The sequence below is a fragment of the Heptranchias perlo genome, chromosome 1 (assembly GCF_035084215.1).
Source record: "Heptranchias perlo isolate sHepPer1 chromosome 1, sHepPer1.hap1, whole genome shotgun sequence".
NCBI classification, from domain to species: domain Eukaryota; kingdom Metazoa; phylum Chordata; class Chondrichthyes; order Hexanchiformes; family Hexanchidae; genus Heptranchias; species Heptranchias perlo.
In genome coordinates, this window is record NC_090325.1 from 13,963,753 (window position 1) to 13,979,494 (window position 15,742).

Genomic DNA, 15,742 nt, shown 5'->3' on the forward strand with positions numbered 1-15,742 from the left:
GACTTGGAGGTCTCCTGCATTCCAAAATTTGAACCATCCTTATTTCTTTGACCTTTCCTGAAAACTTAAATTCTTGCTACCCGAAACATAGGAACACGAGTGAGCCATTCAGCCCCGCAAACCTATTTCGCCATTTAATTAGATCATGGCTGATCTGAATCTCAACTCCATTTATCTGCATTTGCTCCATATCCCTTGTTACCTTTACACAACAAAAATCTATGGCTCTCAATCTTGACAATTTCAATTGACCCAGCATCCGCAGCCTTTTTGGGGGAAAGGAGAGTTCCAGAATTCCACCATCTTTTGTGTGAAAATATGTTTCGTGATTACGCTAATAACTGGCCTAGCTCTAATTATAAGATTATGTCACCTTGTTCTGCATTCCCCCACCAGAGGAAAATATTTACCTGTATCGACCCTATCAAATCCCCTTACCATTTTAAACACCTCAATAAGATCACTTCTCAACCTTCTAAACTCAAGAAACCACATAGCTTGCTTCTATACTTAATGATTGCTATAATAGGGTGACCAGAACATACGCGTTGCTCCAAATTAGGTTTGACTAGCACATCATTGAGCACAGAAGGAAGCCATTTGGCCCACCATGCCTGTGCCAGCTCTTAGAAAGAGCTATCCAATTAGTCCCACTCCCCTGCTCTTTCCCCATAGCTCTGTAAATTTTCTTTTTTAAGTATATATCCAATTCCCTTTGTAGGTAATCTAAATATATTTCAATGATACAATTTAAAAAAAAATGTTATCTCTTTTTTACAAAGCAACAATTTCTACATTCCTTCCTTTTGCTGCCCCAAATTGTTGCTCCTTAGCATCACAGTTTTTGGCTTTTTATGCCAGATATTTTCTTGTGTGCAACACCACCAGTCACTCCTAAAAGTGGACCTTGCTTCCCCTATGATCCGCACATTTTTCTGCCCTCTATCCAAATAAACGATACCATGGCCCAGAAATCATAAAAGAACCATTGTTGCGCACACTGGTTATTGGAATGTATCATATCCCGCATTGTGAATTCTGTCTATGGATAGCACTCTTAGCTGATCAAGACAGAGGCATCAAAGGAACAAATGGTTGTATTTGCGTGAATTAAATGAATTACGTTTTCAGTGAGATATATTTTTCCAACCAAGACACAACTTTAAGTCAAGTCACTAACTTGCACGTTTATTTACTATAACCTCATACAGGCCTGATTTTGATTGTCATTCTAGCACGAAAGCTTAAACCAGTCAACATTACAGCTGGTTACTGCGAGTTGCAAACATGCTCATTGGCTTTTGCTCCCTCTCTGCTGAAAATCGCCACAATAAATCTGAGATGGAGCTTCAGCCCACTGAGCTGTCAATCAGGGATTCTGTCCTCTTGTCAAATAACGCATAGCTGCCAAACAAAGTCACCCCTGCACCCACCTTTTGAACTAGAAGTGGTGGGCTTGTGATCACCCCCTGCAAATCCTAAAACAGAGGCAGCAAGTGATATACCTCTCATGACTTAATTAAACGAAATGGCAGCCTATGCTGCTTGTCAATGATTGTGACCATTCCAGTTAATTAACCCCTTGATCTCCCTATTCTCCTTTTTGTCAATGCATGTATGTAACGGGCATTGTAGCTGGTATATCAAGACCTGAGCTTGAATGTTCCATCTTGCGAATGAAGTAATATTGATTTAACTCCTTACATACTGATTGTGGCAACACAATGCAAGTTAAATATAATTCAACATCGGCCAAAATCTATTTTGCCACACTGGTCAGACAAGAGGTGCCTGGTCATCCTGTTTTGTGGCAATTGTACACCTTTCATTGTTGCTGCTCCCCTCATCCTTAGTTGAACTTTTGCGCCTCCTTTTATCTATCTGTAATATCCTACTTCATAGGTTCCCTTCCCTACATGCTCAAAAACTTCCTGCATTATGAGGGCAACTGTAATAGACATGAGGATGATTAGATTGTACCACTGATGTTTGCCATCACTGTTGTTCTATTTAAAAATACAAGTTCCCTGAAGCCTGTATTACACTGATGGGTTTCAGAACCTAAGGAATGTTAGGTGGTGCCCTGACAACATACATCTGAACCCCTTAAATTTGAATCATTTTAGAATCATAGAAATAGAATCATAAGTTACAGCATGGAAGGAGGCCATTTGATCCATTGAGTCCGTGCCGGCTCAATGCAAGAGCAATCCAGCTTGTCCCACTCCGCCCGCCCTATCCCCAGAGCCCTGCATATCTTGGTTTCAGAAGGCGGCCTCATTTCAGAGCAATTGCCCTCAAGTGGACAGCATTGTCTGAACACTGAAAGAGAGTTTCAATTTAAGTAGCTAATTCTGTAATTTTATAATGGAAAATAGCATACACTTGGGCAGATTCAATATTTAAGTGAGTAAAGTGTATTTCTGCCTGTTACACACCACCAAAGTTAACAATGCCCAATTATCACAATTATGCCTGTAGTCAGAGATACAAAATTAGTGAATTCCAGTAAGTGTGCTTCATAAAATTAGTTTTTTAATGGATCTTCAGAATAAGTGGTTTTGATTTTTCCCACTTCATCGATTTTATTCAAAGGCTGATGCACTGAGAGTTTATTTTGATTTTTGAAGGGTTTAGCAATATGTGGAAACTCGTCCACCCCCCCCCCCCAATTCTTGCTGTGTGTTAATTTTGTGCTCAAGGTGAGGGATGTCAATGCTGAACTGTAACACTTTGTAATTTAGGCACCCAGTGTCATCACCAAGTGCCTCCAGGTTATAATTTTTTAAAATTCGTTCACGGGATGTGGGCGTCGCTGGCAAGGCCGGCATTTATTGCCCATCCCTAATTGCCCTCGAGAAGGTGGTGGTGAGCCGCCTTCTTGAACCGCTGCAGTCCGTGTGGTGACGGTTCTCCCACAGTGCTGTTAGGAAGGGAGTTCCAAGATTTTGACCCAGTGACAATGAAGGAACGGCGATATATTTCCAAGTCGGGATGGTGTGTGACTTGGAGGGGAACGTGCAGGTGGTGTTGTTCCCATGTGCCTGCTGCTCTTGTCCTTCAGGGTGGTAGAGGTCGCGGGTTTGGGAGGTGCTGTCGAAGAAGCCTTGGCGAGTTGCTGCAGTGCATCCTGTGGATGGTGCACACTGCAGCCACAGTGCGCCGGTGGTGAAGGGAGTGAATGTTTAGTGTGGTGGATGGGGTGCCAATCAAGCGGGCTACTTTATCTTGGATGGTGTCGAGCTTCTTGAGTGTTGTTGGAGCTGCACTCATCCAGGCAAGTGGAGAGTATTCCATCACACTCCTGACTTGTGCCTTGTAGATGGTGGAAAGGCTTTGGGGAGTCAGGAGGTGAGTCACTCACCGCAGAATACCCAGCCTCTGACCTGCTCTCGTAGCCACAGTATTTATATGGCTGGTCCAGTTAAGTTTCTGGTCAATGGTGACCCCCAGGATGTTGATGGTGGGGGATTCGGCGATGGTAATGCCGTTGAATGTCAAGGGGAGGTGGTTAGACTCTCTCTTGTTGGAGATGGTCATTGCCTGGCACTTATCTGGCGCGAATGTTACTTGCCACTTATCAGCCCAAGCCTGGATGTTTTCCAGGTCTTGCTGCATGCAGGCTCGGACTGCTTCATTATCTGAGGGGTTGCGAATGGAACTGAACACTGTGCAGTCATCAGCGAACATCCCCATTTCTGACCTTATGATGGAAGGAAGGTCATTGATGAAGCAGCTGAAGATGGTTGGGCCTAGGACACTGCCCTGCGGAACTCCTGCAGCAATGCCCTGGGGCTGTGATGATTGGCCTCCAACAACCACTACCATCTTCCTTTGTGCTAGGTATGACTCCAGCCACTGGAGAGTTTTCCCCATGATTCCCATTGACTTCAATTTTACTGGGGCTCCTTGGTGCCACACTCGGTCAAATGCTGCCTTGATGTCAAGGGCAGTCACTCTCACCTCACCTCTGGAATTCAGCTCTTTTGTCCATGTTTGGACCAAGGCTGTAATGAGGTCTGGAGCCGAGTGGTCCTGGCGGAACCCAAACTGAGCATCGGTGAGCAGGTTATTGGTGAGTAAGTGCCGCTTGATAGCACTGTCGACGACACCTTCCATCACTTTGCTGATGATTGAGAGTAGACTGATGGGGCGGTAATTGGCCGGATTGGATTTGTCCTGCTTTTTGTGGACAGGACATACCTGGGCAATTTTCCACATTGTCGGGTGGATGCCAGTGTTGTAGCTGTACTGGAACAGCTTGGCTGGAGGCGCAGCTAGTTCTGGAGCACAAGTCTTCAGCACTACAGCTGGGATGTTGTCGGGGCCCATAGCCTTTGCTGTATCCAGTGCACTCAGCCGTTTCTTGATATCACGTGGAGTGAATCGAATTGGCCGAAGACTGGCTTCCGTGATGGTGGGGATATCGGGAGGAGGCTGAGATGGATCATCCACTCGGCACTTCTGGCTGAAGATGGTTGCAAACGCTTCAGCCTTGTCTTTTGCACTCACGTGCTGGACTCCGCCATCATTGAGAATGGGGATGTTTGCAGAGCCTCCTCCTCCCGTTAGTTGTTTAATTGTCCACCACCATTCACGACTGGATGTGGCAGGACTGCAGAGCTTTGATCTGATCCGTTGGTTGTGGAATCGCTTAGCTCTGTCTATAGCATGTTGCTTCCGCTGTTTAGCATGCATGTAGTCCTGAGTTGTAGCTTCACCAGGTTGGCACCTCATTTTTAGGTACTCCTGGTGCTGCTCCTGGCATGCTCTTTTACACTCCTCATTGAACCAGGGTTGATCCCCTGGCTTGTTGGTAATGGTAGAGTGAGGAATATGCCGGGCCATGAGGTTACAGATTGTGCTGGAATACAATTCTGCTGCTGCTGATGGCCCACAGCGCCTCATGGATGCCCAGTTTTGAGCTGCTAGATCTGTTCTGAATCTATCCCATTTAGCACGGTGGTAGTGCCACACAACACGTTGGATGGTGTCCTCAGTGCGAAGACGGGACTTCATCTCCACGAGGACTGTGCGGTGGTCACTCCTACCAATACTGTCATGGACAGATGCATTTGCGACAGGTAGATTGGTGAGGACGAGGTCAAGTAAGTTTTTCCCTCGTGTTGGTTCGCTCACCACCTGCCGCAGGCCCAGTCTAGCAGCTATGTCTTTCAGGACTCAGCCAGCTCGATCAGTAGTGGTGCTACCGAGCCACTCTTGGTGATGGACATTGAAGACCCCCACCCAGAGTACATTTTGTGCCCTTGCTACCCTCAGTGCTTCCTCCAAGTGGTGCTCAACATGGAGGAGGACTGATTCATCAGCTGAGGGAGGACGGTAGGTGGTAATCAGCAGGAGGTTTCCTTGCCCATGTTTGACCTGATGCCATGAGATTTCATGGGGTCCAGAGTCAATGTTGAGGACTCCCAGGGCCACTCCCTCCTGACTGTATATCACTGTACCGCCACCTCTGATGGGTCTGTCCTGCCGGTGGGACAGGACATACCCAGGGATGGTGATGGAAGAGTCTGGGACATTGGCTGAAAGGTATGATTCTGGGAGTATGGCTCTGTCAGGCTGTTGCTTGACTAGTCTGTGGGACAGCTCTCCCAATTTTGGCATAAGTCCCCAGATGTTAGTAAGGAGGACCTTGCAGGGTCGACTGGGCTTGGTGTTTTGCCGTTGTCGTGTCCGGTGCCTCGTGGTCCGATGCCGGGTGGTCCGTCCGGTTTTATTCTTATTATGACTTTTCGTAGCGAGATTTTACAACTGAGTGGCTTGCTCGGCCATTTCAGAGGGCAATTAAGAATCAACCACATTGCTGTGGGTCTGCAGTCACATATAGGCCAGACCGGGTAAGGGCGGCTGGCTTCCTTCCCTGAAGGACATTAGTGAACCAGATGGGTTTTTACGACAATCTGGTAGTTTCATGGCCATCATTACTGATACTAGTATTTTAATTCCAGATTTTTATTTAATTAATTGAATTTTAATTAATTAATTGAATTTAAATTCGCCAGCTGCCGTGGCGGGATTACTAGCCCAGTAACATAACCACTATGCTACCGTACCCTGGTAATTGCATTAAAGTTATTCAGCATTAATGATGCACTTCAACTCCAAACTCAAAGATACCTCTTCTTGCATCATTTCCATGTATCTTGCTATCCATATTGTGGCCATTTTTGGTAAGACTGCCCATTTAATGCCAAACTAATGGCAGTTTTGTGCAGTGCATCCATTCCCATGGGCAACTGGATTGAAAAGGCCCAAACCCATTTTGTTTCATAGAGAACTCTTACAGACAGCAAATGGGATGAGACTTTCATTCCATCAGTTTGGGCTGTCAAAGGTGAAAAGCCAGTGTCTAACCAGTGAACCACCCAGGTGCCCCATGAAATTTAAATGCTGACTTAGTGTGAAAATAAACCAGATAGATAAACTCGCACATTTTTACTTTATTTTGACAACGGTTCAAAATTTTTTAAGTTGATAAGCAATGTTATAAAAATTAGTTGAAATTTTTAAAACATTCCATATTTGTTTAAGTGTAAACAATGTTAGAGGTAATCATAACTGCTACCTAGCAACTTGACTAGTCTCTCTATCATCCTTCATTCGTATATTAGCACTGCTACTTGGAAGAAACATGAAAGCAATATGTTGTTTGTTGGATACCTCCTATCATGATGTGAACTTGTATGCAGAGTTTCTTCAGTGTCAAAAATATGAGCCCCAGTGATGGGAGTGAGAAATAAGTTGATCCTTTGTGGCAAACCTGAGCCAGGCAGGTCCTGTGTACTTGAAGCACTGTTGATTGACCAGCTAGCCTGGCCTATTGATGGGACATGGATGGGCCACCGTGGTTCTTCTCACTCAGCTCCAGATAACTTTGCAGTGTAGGTAGATGGTCTCTGGTGGATAGCGTGAAACTTACCAGGATCTTGGTTAAACTCCAGTAGTACCTCTGCCTATAGTGGTGTTCAAGACTTGATTCTCTCTAACCTGTATTCCATAACTCTGGGCATAAGCAGTTATGGTATGTGCATGTGGCAAGAGTTTGTGCACTCCATATCAGGCACTGCAAGCTCTACTTACGTGGGATTCTCAGTAGGTTGGTTTGGGTGATGATGGGTTTCCACCTGTGTCACATATCTAGCTGAACAAAAAAAAATTATGATGGACTTCTGCTATATTGACAATCTACCATGGATATGGATTCAAAAGCCTATGGCCACTGTTTGTTTCCATTTGTGGTGGTAGAGCAAATCATGTGATGATGAGGGGTAGATATTTCTGCAAAAATATATCAGTTCCCAGGTTGATACTGACCAACAGTTACAAGCCTTATTAAATCAACAACAACTTGCTTTTATATAGCATCTTGAACGTAGAAAAAGCACTACAATGGTCCACAGAGGTGTAAACAAAGAAATTGGGTGCTGAGTGAATGGAAGAGATATTAAGTGACCAAATAGTTTGTCCAAAAGTATTATAAGGAGCATCCCCTCCCCAAACCACTTCACCTCCACCTGTCTCTCCTCCTTTAAGACCCTCCTTAAAACCTAACTCTCTGACCAAGCTTTTCGTATCCCCTCCTAATAACTCCTTCTTTGGCTCAGTGTCAGTTCTTGTCTGATTACATTCCTGTGACGTGCCTTGGGACAATTTGTGTCCGATTACACTCTGCCCTCATACATTATCCTGCCCTGTTATACATGAATAATGTGTAAATAAATAAATGTCTTTTCTGTCGTCTTAGCTGAGAATTGTTCTGGTTATCGTACATGCAGTCAGTGCTTGGAACAGCCAGGATGTGGATGGTGTACTGACCCCAGCAATACGGGAAAGGGACAGTGCATAGAAGGATCTTACCAAGGACCATTGAAAATAGCTGCAGTAAATGCTCCCTATACACCCATTCTGAATGTGAGCATGTGCCCAGCAGAAACAAAATACAACTGGTCCTTTATCCAGTGCCCAGGTTAGTGAAGACCTATCGCAGACAAATACAAATTGCTTATTCTCATGTGTTTATAGTCCAAGAGGAAATCGGAGATGTGGGGGGAGGAGAAGGAACTGGTGCTTGTCATTGTATATCACACACAGAATGAAAAAAATTGACTTGTTTTGTTTGTTTCCCTTAGCTTGTCAGTGCAACGGTCATAGCAAGTGTGTTAATGAAAGTATCTGTGAGAAATGTGAAGACCTAACAACTGGCAAACACTGTGAAACTTGCATATCTGGTTACTATGGAGACCCTACTAATGGAGGGAATTGCCAATGTAAGTGCCAATTTAATGTTTTTAATTTCTCGCAGTTTCCTCCCTTCCCAAGGTCTTGACTCCTTGCTGGGCACAGATCTGCAGGTGCCAGCTGCTCTATGGCACGTTGCAGGTGAAATCAAAATTGCCATTCTTCATCTGTGAAGCTCCACTATGACTGTGGGCAGGAACATCCTGGGAATTAAATCTGATGCCTTTATGGCTCAGGTGCTCCTTACACAACCTTGTTGAGCCATTAGGAATAGCATAAAATTTTACTTAACTAATGGCTGTACTGTTGAGAAATCATTGATTGTGAATAAATCAGATTTTCTGATCTGCGGGAGGTTTGCTTTATAATGCATTTTTTGGTTTGAGGTATATAGTGTCCATTTGTTAGTGCTCCCATGGTAATTCTGTTCTATTGAACTGAACTTGTTGCTGGTTGTATGTTGCATTTGTACAAACAAGATTAATTTACAACTTATACTTAGAATGATCATATACTTCTGTTGAAATACAGCAGGCATCTGAGATTTTTGCATAGAAGATCTTGTGCAGTACTATTATGCTAAGTGCTGAAGAGTTATCACCAACAAGCATCATCATCCCTCACAAAATTGGAGTTATAGACCATCGTTAAATTAGACGCTTCAGCTCACATTTTAATTGAAGGCAAAAAGTGGATTTCAGCTATTCCCATAGTGTTATGCAACGAGAAATTCAGAGTAACTGTTTGAAAGTAAATTTTGATCCTTACAAATGTGATTTTTATTTAAAAAAAGGTGAAAGCCTCGGTGTGCTGATCAGTAATAATCAGACTCGTTATAGATGCCTCAAGGCCTTGCTGCCATGCTCTGTTGTCTGCTAGTTCCTGCAGCTGTCTGTCCATTGTCACTCGGGGTCACCTGAGCACAGCCTTCCACATGGGTTCTTTCCAATAGAGACGCCAAGGAAGTTACTCAGTTCCAAGATACATACGAAGCTGGTTGAAGATACATCTCCATCTGTTAGAAAAAGTTGAGAAAATTTGGGTATAGATGATGGAAACCGAGTGTGAACAACAAAAGGAAGATACCGGAGCACCATAAGGAAGGTGACAAGAAGCAGAAATCAGAATACTTGACATGAGTTTTTCTGAGTGAGGAAGCAGTGAAAATGGGAGGGGCGAATTTGGTGGCAACTCAACCTGATGGTCAAGACATTTGGTTGGAACTTATGATGGATAAAGACAAAAAAGCAGAACGTAAGGATGAGGACATCTTCCGTGCCTCTCCTCAATTGGGACATTCAAACTACACGCATCTAGTCTGTGTGCAAAAGGCTATGTTTGTCTTTGAGTTGTGCCTTGTTTCCTTTCCCTACTGAAATCTCTCGAATGGCGATTCCGTCCTCCCTGCTAGAGGTGCACTTGGCACCAGATTGTGGAATCATCTTTTATACAGAATCACTCCTTTTACATCATGCACATTCCCCAGTTGAAAGGACGGGTGGATGATCAGCTCCCAGTGCTGCTGTCTAAATGTCCACTGAGGTTATGTGAAAGAAGTGGCCTCCCCTCTTTTGGGGAAGTCACTGGCTTTTATGTGGTTCCTCCATGGCTCAATTTTAATCAGGAGCTCATTTGATCAGTAAATTATGGCATGGAGCCACATTAAGCCTTTCCGTGGCATCCTGCCATGATTGAATAGAAATAATCCATGGTCATTTCAACTGAACTCCTGAAACTGTGGGGACCCTTCTCTGCTAGGCCAATATGTATACAAGCTGATTTAAGATATAACCATGTCCGACTCGGTGGTGTAATGTTTTAGCTCACTGTCTTTTTGTCTCTGTTCATAAATTGAATTCAGTTCAGATTGATCGAGAATCTCCTCTCTGGCTGAAAGGGGCATCGATGAGATGGAACTTGGGTAACCTCAACCCAGGCAACAGCATGAAACAGCCCACAATTTTCCATGCAATTCCCGTCTCATTGGGAAGTACAGATGAGCTGATGTGGGAAATAGAACTGTTACACTGGTGCAGTTGTGGGGTCTTTTTCCAAAGTTGGGGTTGAGGCATATCTTGGTGCAGGTGGCAAGGTAATAAAAGGCCCCAAGTAAATTAGCCATAGAGCTAATATATAGTGAGAAAAGATAAATGTTTGTTTTTGTAATTTTTCCACTTTGATTCTGTTTGCTACTTCCCAAGCCTGCAAGTGCAATGGACATGCATCCATCTGCAATACTCAGACAGGAAAATGCTTCTGCACGACTAAAGGAATTAAAGGCGACAAGTGTCAGCTGTAAGTTACATTCAGCGCTTTTTATGTGCACAATGCTTTTGGTGGAGGTTTATGGCGGCAATAAAATTTCCATATATTTCAGTTCCACTTTGTGACCATGACATTTTCAATTAATGAGCAAGCTAACGCAATCAAATTGAGTGTTTGGAGAGTAATTTAAAAAGCACCCCTCATAAACTACAGGCATCTGGTGTTCTGAGATACACAAAGTGCGGTAGGAGATCGTTCAATTCAATTCTATCCACAGTTTAAAATGCTTTGTTCCTTTATTCATTCTTCTCACCCAACATTGGACTTCTGTATTTGATATTAAGGCTTTATTATGATACAGAAATACTAGCAAAATGATCAAAGATTGTCCTTCAAGTTTAAATTTATGTAATCCAAGAAGTTCAACTATTGAAGAATTGTTCTTTATGGACAGTGCAGAGTTAGCTACACTCTTAACAGTCATCATGGATACACTGTGGAGTATCCGTTATGGGGGGGGAGAAATAGTTGATCGCTATTCAAACATTACCATTTACTCCATAACAGCTGGTATGTCATCAGTTTATTAATCTATTTTAGCTATTTTCTTATTCTCCTTTCCCCCTCCCCCACCCAGTCCAGGATGACGTGTCAACTATAGCACTCTGTCTTCATGCCGAGAGTGAACCAAATTAGCACAGACAGGAAATCAAACTGGGAGCCCAAATGGCTCAGTACGCCACCATATGATGTACTTCCTCCTGATGGAAGGGGCGGGGTGTGCGTGTGTGTGTGTGTGCGCGTGCGTACACCTCGGGGAAGAGCAGAATTGATTTTGATTGTGCTGCAAGTTGAATGCTCACTGTCTAGGCTCACATGAAGAATGCTTACTTGGACTAGGTCCTCAGAAGGCAATTCTGCTGGTACTCCAGTTGAAGGCTTCAGAAGAAGGGAGAAAATTGGGGATGTGGAGTTAAAAACATTAATTTTCTCAGGAGCACAGAAACCATCCCTTCTAGGCCTGCAAGGGATAATTTCTGTGCAATATTACAGAACAATTCCATTTGAAGTGACTTTGAACCTGCCTGAGAGCTAATCTCAAGTCTTGGGACCTTGTGAAAGGATGCTAATGGCTGGGAAGAAGTATTTTTCTCTTAACCCTCCCATCCCCCTCCCCGCAATCGTATCTCATGCTAGTGGTTCCATAGAAACCAGCTGTTATTTGAAGCCTCATACAAGTGACCACTCTCTACTTTACCTGTGAAGATTGGGCATTTGTATTATTATTGAATCTGCTTCCACCACCCTTTCAGGCAGTGCATTCCAGATCATCATAACTCACTGCGTAAAAACATTTCTTCTCCTCTCCCCTCTGCTTCTTCTGCCAATTATCTTAAATCTGTGTCCTCTGGTTACTGACCCACCTGACAGTGAAAACAGTTGCTTCATGGGCATAAAAGATCACATAGGACTATTCGAAGAACAGAGTTCTACCAATATCCTGGCAATGTTCATGATTCAACCAGAATCACCGAAGCAAATTAACTGGTAATTTATCTTATTGCTGTTCATGGGACCTTGCTATGTGCAAATTGGCTGCTGTATTTATGTACAAAACAGCAGTGACTAAACATCAAAACTAATTCATGGACTGTAAAGCACTTTGGAAGGTCCTGAGGGTATGAAAGGTGCCATATAAATGAATGCAAGTTCTCTTCCTTTTCCCCCTCCTTATTTAATCTGTATCACGGATAGTAATATTGCTTTTGACAACATGCACCTATCTGGTTAGCTCATTCTACTGCCTGACTCACTCCAGCTCTGGGTTTCCCCAGCTGCCAAATCACATCACTAGGGATGGCACTTCTCTATAGGTCCACTCACCTGAGGTTTGTAAAGATCAGGTTTCTCGCCAAAAATGAATTATTACTGCCTCACCAGTTTCCTACTATCCTGATCCCTTGTGTCCTTTCTTCCTCCCTGCTCCCTCCTGGTGTCAATTGATAGTACCCCTTGTCCTGAGTTCCATTGAAAGTTTCCCCCTTGCCTTTCCCAATCTACCCGTTACCCAGATATGCCATATTGCCTCATTTCCAGCCGTAACTCAGGAACCAGCGTTAAGTTTTTAAAATTGCTTACTGCGCATTCATTAAGACACCAAGAGCTTTTACAGAAACCACTTCTGCAGTCCCAACACGTAATTTCCATATTTACTAAAGCTGTCCCCACAACCCCTAGACCCAGAGAATTCCTTGTTCAGTACTCCAAGACTGCAAAATCCCTGCTGCTCCTATATCCCACTAACTCTATCCTACTGCTCCCAGGTCCCTGGATCATGCTCCCAACATAACCAAACCATATGACAGAGAAACATTGGAAATTATAGACCAGTAAACAATCTAGTCCCTCCTAAAAGTTAATATCTCTCAATGCACTTATTCCCTCAAATATCTATCTAATTCTCCCTCAAATTCTTCCACCTCCAATACCTCCCTGGACTGTCTGTTTCACATGTTAAGCACCCCTGTGTAAAGTGGATAAATCTAAACTGTCTCTGCACATTCCCTCTCAAGCTTGAGCCCTTATCCCTTGGTTCTAGAGTTTGTGGCAATCTCTAACATCTTATAGGTTCAATTTATTTATTTCCTTAGAAATCAACCTCAACTTATAGACAGTTTTGTTTGTGTACCCAGCTCCAAATCATCTATTTACATTCTACAGCTACGGTCCCTGCACTGATCCCTATAGCACCTTGCTAGTGACACATTGCCATGTGAACACAGCTCCATTCATAGCCACCTTTCGGTTTCTCTGGTTTAGCCACTTCAAGCTTGCCTTTTAATCCAGACCTCCTACCTTATGGACTGGGCACATCTACAGAATTTCTGTGGTCAGCAAGGCCTATCATTTCCTCAAATGACTCCAGTAAATCTGCTGTGCAAGACCTCCTTCCAATAATTCTAACTGACTTCCCTTTACAATGCCATACCTAACTAAGTTTTCAATTATCTATCAGAATGCATTCTAAAAGTTCACCAACAGCAGATGTTAGACTCACTGGCCTGCTGTTTCCTCAGTTGTCCCACCGCTCCTTTTTAAAGATTGACATTCTGTTAGCTATTTACTAATCCATCACTCCTGCTTCCATAAAGATCGTGGCATTGATGTGACAGAGTTTGTTGGGCACTAATGTAAGTACCCTAGTGTGAAGTTCATCTGAACCTGGTGCAGGACGTCATGGGAGGTTAGGGAGGAAATTGCAGGTCCCGTAGCAGAGATATTTGAATCATCGACAGCTACAGGTGAGGTGCCTGAAGATTGGAGGGTAGCAAATGTTGTGCCTTTGTTTAAAAAGGGTGGCAGGGAAAAGCCTGGCAACTACAGCCTGACATCTGTAGTGGGTAAGTTGTTAGAGGGTATTCTGAGAGACAGGATCTGCAGGCATTTGGAGAGGCAGGGACTGATTAGGAACAGTCAGCATGGTTTTGTGAGAGGAAAATCATGTCTCACGAATTTGATTGAGTTTCTTGAAGGGGTAACCAAGAAGATAGATGAGGGCTGTGCAGTAGATGTGGTCTACATGGACTTTAGCAAAGCCTTTGACAAGGTACCGCATGGTAGGTTGTTACATAAGGTTAAATCTCACGGGATCCAAGGTGAGGTAGCCAATTGGATACAAAATTGATTGACGACAGAAGACAGAGGGTGGTTGTAGAGGGTTGTTTTTCAAACTGGAGGCGTGTGACCAGCGGTGTGCGTCAGGGATCGGTGCTGGGTCCGCTGTTATTTGTTATTTATATTAATGATTTGGATGAGAATTTAGGAGGCATGGTTGGTAAGTTTGCAGATGACACCAAGATTGGTGGCATTGTGGACAGTGAAGAAGGTTATCTAGGATTGCAACGGGATCTTGATAAATTGGGCCAGTGGGCCGATGAATGGCAGATGGAGTTTAATTTAGATAAATGTGAGGTGATGCATTTTGGTAGATCAAATCGGGCCAGGACCTACTCCGTTAATGGTAGGGCATTGGGGAGAGTTATAGAACAAAGAGATCTAGGAGTACAGGTTCATAGCTCCTTGAAAGTGGAGTCACAGGTGGATAGGGTGGTGAAGAAGGCATTTGGCATGCTTGGTTTAATTGGTCAGAACATTGAATACAGGAGTTGGGATGTCTTGTTGAAGTTGTACAAGACATTAGTAAGGCCACACTTGGAATACTGTGTACAGTTCTGGTCACCCTATTATAGAAAGGATATTATTAAACTAGAAAGAGTGCAGAAAAGATTTATTGGGATGCTACCGGGACTTGATGGTTTGACTTATAGGGAGAGGTTGGATCGACTGAGACTTTTTTCCCTGGAGAGTAGGAGGTTTAGGGGTGATTTTATAGAAGTCTATAAAATAATGAGGGGCACAGATAAGGTAGATAGTCAGAATCTTTTCCCAAAGGTAGGGGAGTCTATAACGAGTGGGCATAGATTTGAGGTGAGAGGGGAGAGATACAAAAGGGTCCAGAGGGGCAATTTTTTCACTCAAAGGGTGGTGAGTGTCTGGAACGAGCTGCCAGAGGCAGTAGTAGAGGCGGGTACAATTTTGTCTTTTAAAAAGCATTTGGACAGTTACATGGGTAAGATGGGTATAGAGGGATATGGGCCACGTGCAGGCAATTGGGACTAGCTTAGTGGTATAAACTGGGCGACATGGACATGTTGGGCCGAAGGGCTTGTTTCCATGTTGTAACTTCTATGATTCTACGATTCTATGAACCTGGTGCTTAGTTTTACGAACATACGAATTAAGAGCAGGAGTAGGCCATTCGTCCCCTCGAGCCTGCTCTGCCATTTGATAAGATCATGGCTGATTGTGATCTCAACCCTACTTTCCCATCTACCTACTATAACCTTTGACTCCCTTGTTAATCAGGAATCTATCTAACTCAGCCTTAAAAATATTCAATGACCCTGCCTCCACCGCTCTCTGGGGAAGGGAGTTCCACAGATTCACGACTCTCAGAGAAAAAATTCCTCCTCATCTCAGTCTTAAATGGAAGACCCCTTATTTTTAAACTGTGGCCCCTAGTTCTAGTCTCCCACAAGTGGAAACATCCTCTCAGCATCTACCCCTTCTAGTCCCCATAGGATCTTATATGTTTCAATAAGACCACTTCTCATTCTTCGAAACTCCAGTGTATACAGGCCCAACTTGTCCAACCTTT

At 43.7% G+C, this 15,742-nt stretch overlaps 1 protein-coding gene across 4 annotated transcripts in view; it reads left to right on the forward strand.

Annotated features, from left to right (window-relative positions):
* Positions 1 to 15,742, forward strand: part of atrn (attractin) — a 370,377-nt gene that overhangs the window by 155,430 nt on the left and 199,205 nt on the right. For all 4 annotated transcript variants that reach the window (XM_067981305.1, XM_067981340.1, XM_067981351.1 and 1 more), the window contains exons 18-20: positions 7,766 to 7,987; positions 8,151 to 8,288; positions 10,461 to 10,554. In XM_067981305.1, coding sequence (XP_067837406.1) covers positions 7,766 to 7,987; positions 8,151 to 8,288; positions 10,461 to 10,554 — 454 coding nt within the window. The remainder of the gene's footprint in view (positions 1 to 7,765; positions 7,988 to 8,150; positions 8,289 to 10,460; positions 10,555 to 15,742) is intronic.